The sequence below is a fragment of the Centroberyx affinis genome, unplaced genomic scaffold, assembly GCF_046629955.1.
Source record: "Centroberyx affinis isolate AG114_WGS23_722 - 3 ecotype Tasmania unplaced genomic scaffold, CSIRO-AGI_Caff_v1 ptg005961l_1, whole genome shotgun sequence".
In the NCBI taxonomy this organism is placed as follows: Eukaryota; Metazoa; Chordata; class Actinopteri; order Beryciformes; family Berycidae; genus Centroberyx; species Centroberyx affinis.
The window spans coordinates 51,048-62,500 of record NW_027283031.1 but is presented as its reverse complement, the minus strand read 5'-3'; the positions used below and the strand labels follow the sequence as shown (position 1 = coordinate 62,500).

Sequence of the window (11,453 nt, the reverse complement as noted above, 5' to 3'; positions counted from 1 at the left end):
CTATTTTGATAATCGATTAATCGGTTTGAGTAATTTTTTAAGAAAAATACGTAAAAATTCTCTGATTCCAGCTTCTTAAATGTGAATATTTTCTGGTTTCTTTCCTCCTCTATGACAGTAAACTGAATATCTTTGGGTTGTGGACAAAACAAGACATTTGAGGACGTCATCTTGGGCTTTGGGAAACACTGATCCACATTTTTCACCATTTTCTGACATTTTATAGACCAAACAACTAATCGATTAATTGAGAAAATAATCAACAGATTAATCGACAATGAAAATACTCGTTAGTTGCAGCCCTAAACCAAACCAAACTGGGTTGAGGTTGGTGAGAAGCAGGTGAGCCTACCTGTGTCTGTGAGCTGCTGCCCAGGCTCAGGGGCTCGTTGTGGGGTAAAGCCGAGCTCTTCAGCCCGCCTCCCCGGGGCCTCTCCAGGGTCCCGCCCCCCAGGTTGCTCCCCGTCACCGAGCGCTTGTCGTGGGGGACGCGAGGCAGCGTGGACATCTGCTGGCTCGACTTGATATAAGGCACATCCAGGATCTCGTCCATGTCCAGATCGTAGTGCTCCAGCTCCCCGAACAGAGCCTGGGGGTTGTTACCCCCGCCGCCGCCTCCGCCCAGGCCCTTCGCCTTCCCCCCCGGCCCGTCGGAGGAGGAGGAGGAGGAGGCCTGGGCGGGTTTGTCGGAGCCGGGGTCGTCCTTGCTGCCCTCCCCCGGCTCCCCCAGGCCCTGCCCCGGACCCGGACCCGGACCCTGGGCTTTGCCATCTGACTCCGAGTCGGTGGTCTCCGGTTGGTGTTTGAGAGGAGAGACCCTCTTCACCGGCCGGAACTTGCTGTGGACCTCGGCGAGCCCCGTGGGTTTGATCCCCCCTCCGCTGTGGGAGGAAACACCGCGACTCCAGTTGATGGCTGGAGCTGGGGGAGGAGGAGGGATGTGACTGATTATCTGAGTTTAGTTAATTTAGTTTAGTTTCTAACTGAAAAACATTAACAAAACAGACACTTAAACAGAGCATTGTTTTGTTTGACTTCTATTCTGCTAAATAATTAAATAAAACAGTATAAATAGTAGAGGAGATTCAGCTGGGCATTGATTTTGTTTAGTTTCAGTTTTTACAAATTACATTAAGAGCATCTACACTCAAAAAGATTCAGCGAGGCCTTGTTTTAGTTGAGCGTAGCTTCAGTAGCAGGAGGAGGATGTGAGCAGCGTCAGGGTGAACAGTACCTGGTCTCTCCTCTCCCTGGCCATCGCTCCTCCTGGAAAGCTCTGGGATGCTCTTCAGGGACGTGACAGAATACTGTGGGATGAGAGACAAAAAGAGAGAGAGTGAGTGAGTGAGTGAGTGAGTGAGTGAGTGAGTGAGTGAGTGAGTGAGTGAGTGAGTGAGTGAGTGAGTGAGAGAGAGAGAGAGAGAGAGAGAGAGAGAGAGAGAGAGTGTTTAGGTTGTTGTAGGTAGTCTTAAGATTGTTACATGAAGCAGTTACTTAGTTGTAAGTAGCAGTTAGGTCATTCTAAGTAGCTGTTTGTAGAAGCTAGGTTATTGTGCAGAGCAGTTAGGCAGGTGTATAAGAGGTTAGGCAGTTGTAGCAGATAGGTGGTTGTTTGTAGCGGCTAGATAGTTGCAGGTAGGTTTAGGTTGTTGTACGCAATGGTTAGGTAGCTGTGCATTATGTACTTTTATGTAGCTGTTAACTAATTGTATATAGGGTTAGGCAGCTGTAGGAAGCAGTTAAGCTGTTGAACGTAGCGGTTACATTGCTGTATAATCAATTACGTTTTTGTACTTAGTGGTTAGGTAGTTGCAGGTAGCAGTTAAGTAACTGTAGGTATCAGTCAGGTAGTTGTATCTAGCGGTCAGGTAGTTGTATCTAGCGGTCAGGTAGTTGTATCTAGCGGTCAGGTAGTTGTACCTAGTGGTCAGGTAGTTGTATCTAGCGGTCAGGTAGTTGTACCTAGTGGTCAGGTAGTTGTATCTACTGGTCAGGTAGTTGTATCTAGCGGTCAGGTAGTTCTATCTAGCGGTCAGGTAGTTGTACCTAGTGGTCAGGTAGTTGTATCTAGCGGTCAGGTAGTTGTACCTAGTGGTCAGGTAGTTGTATCTACTGGTCAGGTAGTTCTATCTAGCGGTCAGGTAGTTCTATCTAGCGGTCAGGTAGTTGTACCTAGTGGTCAGGTAGTTGTATCTAGCGGTCAGGTAGTTGTATCTACTGGTCAGGTAGTTGTACCTAGTGGTCAGGTAGTTGTAGGTAGCGGTCAGGTAGTTCTATCTAGCGGTCAGGTAGTTGTATCTACTGGTCAGGTAGTTGTACCTAGTGGTCAGGTAGCTGTATCTAGCGGTCAGGTAGTTGTAGGTAGCGGTCAGGTAGTTCTATCTAGCGGTCAGGTAGTTGTATCTACTGGTCAGGTAGTTGTACCTAGTGGTCAGGTAGCTGTATCTAGCGGTCAGGTAGTTGTAGGTAGCGGTCAGGTAGTTGTATCTACTGGTCAGGTAGTTGTAGGTAGCGGTCAGGTAGTTGTAGGTAGCGGTCAGGTAGTTGTAGGTAGCGGTCAGGTAGTTGTAGGTAGCGGTCAGGTAGTTGTAGGTAGCGGTCAGGTAGTTGTAGGTAGCGGTCAGGTAGTTGTATCTACTGGTCAGGTAGTTGTAGGTAGTGGTCAGGTAGTTGTATCTAGCAGTCAGGTAGTTGTAGGTAGCGGTCAGGTAGCTGTATGCAGTCATCTGGTAGTTGTAGGAGGGGTTAGCTTGTTTGCCATACTGACCACTGAATCATCAGAGAAGTCGATCTCATCCAGGTCCAGGTATTCAGGAGCCTCCATCTTCACACAGCATCATCAGCCACAAGACCACCTGCAGAGAACATATTATTAATGTTATTATTATTATTATTATTATTGTTATTATTCTAACATTATAATCTACATTGCATCTCCAGCCAGAAGACTCAAACACCTGTAGATAACAGGACACATTATAATTAGCACATTCTTATCATCATTATCATCATCATCATCATCCAAGTGTTGCAGTTTAGGAATGGCTCTGGTTTGGATATCTATATTGTGATGTGTGGACAATTTTGCTGTAATTGCAGTTGTAACTGTTTTTGGTTTTGGCTGACCTACACAATAAGAACAAATGATGAATTTTCATTATATTTACATTTTTATTTTTAATTGTAGGGACAATTTACAGCTATTGAGGGGAGGAACTGCAGCTAAATGAATACAGAAAAGACTGAAAAACAGAATGAATAAATACACAACATGGGACAGCTTCAAGCGAGCAATCTGATTCCCATAATGCACTGCTAACCAGGCTTTATTGGTTGCAATTCCAACTCCAGGCTAACCAGGGAGCTTTTTAGTGACTTTCTTGTTTAATTCTGTTTTTTAGTCTTATGTAAGAAAACATTTCAGTCAAAACACTTTGGTGACTGTTGTATAAAAGCCATAATGCCCTTCAGTGATGCAGATGGTGTTTTTTGTACCTTCTATGTAGCTGTATCACAGCTTTACCCGTAAATATGATGAAGAAAGCTCTTTTGGGTATTACTGCTATAGTGGCATTATCAGCAGGGACACAACAGGAACTACCTGCAGGAAATGGGGCACAGTATTGTTGAAAACTTATTTATGATAATTTTCTTCCTATGATGACGCACCAAGCTGAATGAATAAGGAGGAAACTCTGGAAAAAACAGATCGAAACTCTATTTTTAGGAGGATTTTCCTCTCACCGACCAGCAACAGTCAAATGTAAAGTGGGCTTCATGCTTCAGGCTTGTTGTTAGTAAACCCAATCCTGTTCCGCTCAGTTAATAGGTTAAACCCGTCTCAAGCCCAAACTGTCAACTCCACAAACTGCTTAAGCTCTGCTGATCAAAGGCAACAAACAGCAGATAATCAGGAATAATCAGAGAGCAGCGTGACTCGCAGCGGGCCGCCGGCTTTAAAGAGCCAGAACCCACCGACAAGAAAACACTGAACCAGTCACTCACTAAAGAAATAACAGACATCTGTGAGTTTTGTTAATACTACTGCTATTATTATTACTTCTACTTAGGGCTGCAACTAATGATTATTTTCTCTGTCGATTATTTTCTCGATTAATCGATTAGTAGTTGTTTGGTCTATAAAATGTCAGAAAATGGTGAAAAATGTGGATCAGTGTTTCCCAAAGCCCAAGATGACGTCCTCAAATGTCTTGTTTTGTCCACAACCCAAAGATATTCAGTTTACTGTCATAGAGGAGGAAAGAAACCAGAAAATATTCACATTTAAGAAGCTGGAATCAGAGAATTTTGACTTATTTTTCTTAAAAAATTACTCAAACCGATTAATCGATTATCAAAATAGTTGGCGATTAATTTAATAATTGACAACTAATCGATTAATCGATTAATCGTTGCAGCTCTACTTCTACTACTGCTGCTGCTCTGGAGCAGTGTGCCAGAGGAGCTCAGGTTAGACCGTGTCTTCTTTTAAAAACATACTTTTATAGAAAAGCCTTTTTTCTCTAACAGTTCTACTATGCTGTCTTTTTAAGTCTTTATTGTCCATAAGGTTCTTCTTAGACTGTTTTTGCTTTTCTGTCAAGAACTTTGTAACATTGCTTTTGAAAAGTGCTATATAAATAAAGTTTAATTAATATACATACATATATTATTATTATTCTCATTACTACTGCTGCTGCTACTGTGACTACTACTATAGTAACTAATACTATTATTACTTCAGTAACTAGTACTAATACTATTGCTATTACTACTGCTGCTATTAGGCTATTACTACAGTTACTAGTATTAATACTACTGTTATTATTACTACTACTCCTACTCCTAGGAAACTGTCTTTTCTCTTGCCCTCTCCACAGGGAGGTCAGAGGTCAGAGGTCGGGTCTGGAGCTGGTGGGGATTCAGTGTTTTGCTCAAGGACACTTCAGCAGGGTGGGGGAGTGGGGTGGGGGGGTTACTGACATATGGAGATCAATAAAGCATCACTATGTTTTATTACTGTTCAAATAAACTAAACACATTTTTTCACTTCTAGTCTGATGCTGTGAAAGATTTCGTTCAGCGTTACGACGGTTCACAAAGTTGCAAAGTGTTTACTTTCCATCTAAAAGTCAAACTCGGCAGGAATGTATGGTAATAGCCCCAAAATTAACATGGTCCAAAAAAAAAACCAAACCAAACATGATTACAGCTTTGAGAAACACTGTAGTCTAGTAGGCTTGATAACAACAGTCACTTTCCAACAGCCTGGCCCCAAACCCAGCATCAAGAATAGAAAGTAGAAACTAGAATAGAAATAGAAAGGATCAAAATCAAAAGTCTGCTGTGTTTATCTGACTGCAGACCAGCTGACCAATCAGAGTCTTTCTAGGCAACAAGATAGAAAAACAATCACAGAAATGTTTTGGAGGAGAGTCAGGAGACGAGGACGGGGATTTTGGGGGGAATTCAACAGAAATTCAATCACCACACTCCACTCCTCTCATTTCAGCAGAGGGGTCAAAGGTCAGGAGCAGCTTCCTGGAGCAGGCTGGGTTTCAGCGTCTCGCTTCAGGATATTTTGACTAACCGGGATCGAACCTGTGACATCTCAGTTGTATGAAGGGCGGTCACTCAGACCGCCTCAGAGCCCAAAACATGCCGGTTTACCTTGTTTGGTACTGCAGATGGAACCAGGCTGTTTGTGTCCTCTGCTGGTTCCAATAAACAAAATCTCACATAAAAAAAGAATGAGCATCAAACAGCAGAGTGGGAGATTTCATGAGTCGTCGTTACATAATCTCCAACAGGACAGGGGACTCAAGTTTTAGCCTCCAGGAAACTGTGGCTTTTAAATCCCAAACTCACCAGCCACTGCCAGGACTTCACCAAACTAGTCCAACAGAACAGAACAGAACAGAACAGGACTCCTGATGATGAGCAGACCGACTTATCAGCCACAGACACAATTTACCAGTATCTGGCTTGTGACCGGGGGGTTAGAGCTGGACAATTTATCGGAAAAAATAAAATTGAATAATGGTAATCGCAATATGAACTTCTGCAATTTCCAAATCTCAGAGGCTGCAGTTAATTTCTTCAGGGCTTATTGATGCGTATTATTGAAATATTCACATTTCTGAATCAGCAGCCTGTCTCTTTCAAAAACCTACTTTTTTTAGACTAGCCTTTTTGTGATTCTTGCACTATTTATTCATTTTATTTTACTTTACTTTAATCCATCCGTTGTTGTTTCCTTTGCTTCTCTTTTACTTTTTACTATTATATTGTATTCTATTGTATGTTTGTTTTACAGCTGTATTGTTTTTTGTATTCTGTAAAGCACCTTGTAAACTCTGGTTAAGAAAGGTGGTATATAGCCTAAATAAAGTTTATTATTATCATTTTTATTGTAACCAGAGGTTTCGCCACAACCTTGACAATCTATAGCATAACTACCACTGTAAGCCAGTTTGAGGCATTCAGTGAGTTAGTGTTAGTTAGTCTGACAGTGCTGCAGGTTGACCAGGTCCAGTCCACTGCTTCAGAGTCAGTGGTCATCATTTTTTATCCATATTTCCAAAACAACACATTGGCACCAAGCTCTGACTTGTCACTTACATTCTGCATCAATAAGACTTCTTCTGTTTGGTTAAAAATATAATAACAGCAAGCCGCTTATGTTCTGTGAAGGAGGCTGTCAGGTCATATCAGATATTACAGAACAGACAGACATAACAAAATGCCAAATTGTACAGTAAACATCACTTAACATACACACACATTCAGTAATCCTCCTTAATGATGACAGTGGCTCTACCAGCTCTGACTCACAGTGTCTGTGACATTCAGACTGACTCCAACTTACTGCCACAGCCAACATAATGTCATATTATTACCCATATATAGTAAATGGTTGATTATATATAGTGATTTAGAAGTGAACAGATGGGTAAACTATCTGGAAGCACCAAAAGAAGAACCACCAATGTAAACCAAATACAATTAAATGTCTAACTTACATTTACACATTAATGACGATTGAAGTTTCATTTTCATGCAATTTACATCAGTTTGATACAACTTACCACAATATATACCATGACTTCACATCTTATAGATTTACATTCGTTTATAAAGAGGGCAAACTCTATTTCACACATAAAAGGTGTCTGAAGTGAGTAAAGGTGTGTTTGTGTGTTTATCTAATTTAGCCAAAATCCGCAAATCCCTGGTTCTACAGCGGGAGCAGGCTAATTAGCTAAGCTAGCTGGCTAATCAGCATCCAGAGAAGCTAGCTGGAAGCTAACTGGCAAGGCAGCCAGTTGGAAAATGAGGTCAGAACAGATGGCTCAGGTAAAAAAACGTCTTCCAGCGAGCCAGCCCGACACAAAGAGTTGTTTCTGGGGGAAAATGTGTAGTTTTCCTCCGCGGTGACTTACCGGAGTCAGCGGGTCGAGGAGAATTAGCTGCTTGATGAGCTGCGGCTAGCTGAACCCGCTAGCTACAATCCTTGGATCCAGCTGTTTTTTTTCCTTCTGTCGCCTCGCTGTCTTGAAAAGCACAAAGACTTTGACATATGGGCAGAGCAGAGAGCGGGGAAAGCGAAGAGGTGTCACTCTGCCTCCGTTTCTGGGTACCACAAACGTCATGACGAAGGAGGGCGGGCCAGTGCCTGCTCTGCTTCTACTTTTAATTTCTATTATATTTTTAAATAGTCTATTTAATTTTCTGTCTCTCTGTTTCTGTCTTTCTCATTAAAAAAAATAAAATTATATAAATTAGGGCTGGGCAATATGGTTGAAATCAATATCATGATAATCATAAGGATTTTTCTCAATATCAGTATATATCATGATATGGTTCATGTATGCAAAATCACATTAAATAATCAAATGAATGTTCATCTCATTGAACCGAGTGGTAATGTTAGGTGTGATGTCAAACAAAACTGAAATTTTCAAATAATATTCCTACCATAGCCTACCTCATTTTATCAGAGTTTTTAAGTAAAATTTGCTTGTCATCACCAATTTAGACAGCAGAAATGTGTGTCATGATATTAAAATATCTTCATATCATCACAATATGATTCCACTGAAAGACGATAAACAATATATATATTTTTTTTAAGATTTATTTTAGGCATTTTTATGCTTTATTGGATAGAGACAGGAAGGTATGGGAGAGAGAGAGAGGGGAGGACATGCAGCAAATGACCGCGGGCCGGATTCAAACCCGAGTCGCTGCAGGAAGGAATGAGGCTTATGGTACACACTCTACTCAGTGACCCACTGGGGCGCCCCACAATAAACGATAATATTGATAATATTGACCTGGAAGCATGTGAACATGGAGAATGAAAAGTGTCAACGGCTGAGCAGGTTGCTGGTTGCTGAGCAGGTTGCTGGTTGCTGAGCCAGTTGGTGACAGAGACACTGTGCTTGCACAGTTGGTCCCACATTGGACTACAGTGAGGCTGTAGTCACTTTTAACCTTATATAGTATGAGGTTAAAGGCAGTGATTCTCAACCTTTTTCATATCAAGGACCCTAATTTTGCACATATTAGAGCCACAGACCCCCATTTGATGAGATTTTGTCTCTCTGACCCAAATCTGAGAATATTTTTATTGTCAGATATGATTTTGTCCAGAATTCCATGACTGTCTGTATTGTGAGATAACAGAGAAACTATGATCAGAACAGTCATTCTTCTACATTCTCTAACTGTGTTACTTGTAAATGAAATAATGGTGAAGTTTAATAATTCATCAATTTGCTGGGGACCCCCTGGAACCCCCTCAAGGACCCCTGGTGGTCCCCGGACCCCACGTTGAGAACCACTGGTTAAAGGAATAGTTCACCCAAAAATGAAAATTCATTCAGTCATTATCTACTCACCCTCATGCCAGTTGAACCTCTGGTTTAGTTTGTTAGTGCATAAAACAATCACAGAGCTTTCCAGCATGACTCCGTAGCAGCGCTCTCCAAAACAACTGAAGTTGTTAGGGACCGATCTTTAGAGCTCCGAAAAGAGCAGAAAATTAAAATAAAATAAACCCCATACAGCATAATCCAAGTCTCGTGAAGCCTACGATCGCACAGTGAGTGGAAAAGACAGATATTGCCATTATTGCCCCATTGCCCCATTATTTAGAGCTAATCTTCACTACAGCCGAAAAACATGAAACAAAAAACATTGTACGTGAGCAATCATGAATCTCCTCCACTTCCTTGTTTACACTCCTAGTGAGGAAGTCTGCTGAAAGTGAGTTATAACACTGTCCACAGACTTATACTGTCAAACATCTGCTCACTCTAACACTATGTAAATGATTGGTTCAACTGGCATAAAGGTGAGTAGATAATGACTGAATTTTCATTTTTGGGTGAACTATTCCTTTAGCTGTGGTCCTCTTGTATTTCAGAGCAGAGTTCACAGGACTGGAGACACAAGACAAAAACTATCAGTCAGCAGGGCGAGGTGCAAGTGTGTGTGTGTGTGTGTGTGTGTGTGTGTGTGTGTGTGTGTGTGTGTGTGTGTGTGTGTGTGTGTGTGTGTGTGTGTGTGTGTGAGAGAGAGGTAACGCCCATCCCCACAGACTGAAAGATGTTCCAAGTGTTTAACTACCGAGTGATCCCTCTTCTCGATACACGATCTTCGAAGCGGGCAGCCGCGCAGACAGGAAGTGGCTGCAGCTCGGCTGGTCCGTTATCCAGAGAATAAAACCAGCAGAAACCCGCCGCTCTGAGCTTTACTTTCCTGATCCCTTCCTCGTCTTAACACGCATTCAGCTGGAGGAAAACACATTAGTATAATTATGGTTTATTTTATTTCATGTATTTATTGTCAACTACCTTTATTTTGCACGTGTTTCCTATTTTTATTTCCTTCTGATATATTTTCCTATTCTTTTATTAATTCATTCTGGTGAAGTAGTTAGATAAGTGCTGTATAAATAAAGTTTATTCTTATTGTCATTATTAATAGTATAATTAGTAGTGGTTATAGTATCAATATTAGTATTCATATTAGTATCAATATTAGTATTAGTAGGCTATTATGTTGATTGCACACAGCTTGATATCTACAATTTATATAACAACGTTTCCCCTTATCTTACATTTCTCATCAGCACATATATGATATTTGTTTGATTTGATTGATTATATTTTGATTGATATTTAAAGATTGACACATTAGACACAGTAAATTCGCTATAGCCTACAATAGATTTCTAAATCAGAAGCTGGATCTCACACATCATGTTACATAACTCACACTGTGTCAGCTAGAAGGCTGAACAGATATAAACACAGTGAGTTTAGTTTAATGACAGGCTGTCAGTCTGATCTGAGCTTTAAATCCATCACTTCATGTTCAGCTCAACAGCGCCATCTAGTGGCCCGACCTCAAACTGTCAGCTCTGTTTTCCTTCACAGTTCCATTAAATCAGTAAAGGAGAGGGAAGATGTGTTTGGAAATGACAAACACACTTTCTTATTCCTCTCATTATTATTTTCAGAGTCAGACTCAAGTTTGAATAGTTTGAATTACTTTAGACTTGACTTGATGCATGAAGAGAAGACTTGAGACTGGACTTGACTTGGGTTCTGGTGACTTGGGACTTGACTCTGACTTGTACTCTGATGACTTGAAAAGGTTTCTAAAGTCTTGACTTGAGATCTTGTGTTTGTGTAAATGACTTAGATTGAAAGTGATGAGATTTGTTCCAGCAGACGACTGAATTTAAATTCTGTTTTCTGAATTTGTATGGAATGATTGAATTGATTGAAGTTGAAACTGATTCTAGAAATCAAACGCATGATGCTCTTACCAAGTTTTTATCCTATTAAAACCATATTGCATTGAAATGTCCTAGATATTTAGTTTTCTTTAAGATATTAAATTGATACTGGACTCTTGATTTGTTCTGACTTGACTTGCTGTTCTACATTTGGACTTGAGACTTGACATTAATGACATGGACTTGACTTGGACTTGACTTGAGACTTGTGACCTGAAGACTTGAGACTTGACTTGGTTAAACGTCCTGCTCTGTGTCTCTCTCTCTGTCCAGACTGGCAGGAGCAGATTTTCAGATTTTGACTCTTTGGAAACAACAACAGCAACATGAGATTCAATGAAGCTTTAAAGGAAAACTCCTCTGATCCTCCTCACTGTCAGACTGTGATGTTCAACACATTCAGCAGTTAATTAGTCATGAACTGTCATTTACTGTCTTGGTGAACCCACTCTCCCTCAACCTGCCTTGTCTACTTCTACTGCAGTTAGTGGTTTACTACATTTCCCAGAATGCCTTCCAACAACCCCCAGAGAAAAGGGGGGAAACTTGTTGCTTTCAATCAAAGATGGGCGTATCGGCGTAGAAATATAGTTAGCCAACCAGTTCATGAACATTGGGACGTGTCTATGATGGAGGCCACGCC

The 11,453-nt window shown here is 41.1% G+C and overlaps 1 protein-coding gene across 1 annotated transcript in view; it reads right to left on the bottom strand.

The window, feature by feature from the left end:
- The window catches only part of sncaip (synuclein, alpha interacting protein), an 18,827-nt gene extending 11,281 nt beyond the window's left edge, over nucleotides 1-7,546 (bottom strand). Inside the window, exons 1-4 of the mRNA XM_071547504.1 lie at nucleotides 7,443-7,546; nucleotides 2,768-2,855; nucleotides 1,235-1,307; nucleotides 353-921 (exon numbers count right to left, since the gene is read on the bottom strand). Coding sequence (XP_071403605.1) covers nucleotides 353-921; nucleotides 1,235-1,307; nucleotides 2,768-2,824 — 699 coding nt within the window. The 5' untranslated portion in view covers nucleotides 2,825-2,855; nucleotides 7,443-7,546. The remainder of the gene's footprint in view (nucleotides 1-352; nucleotides 922-1,234; nucleotides 1,308-2,767; nucleotides 2,856-7,442) is intronic.
- Nucleotides 7,547-11,453: the final 3,907 nt, after the last annotated feature.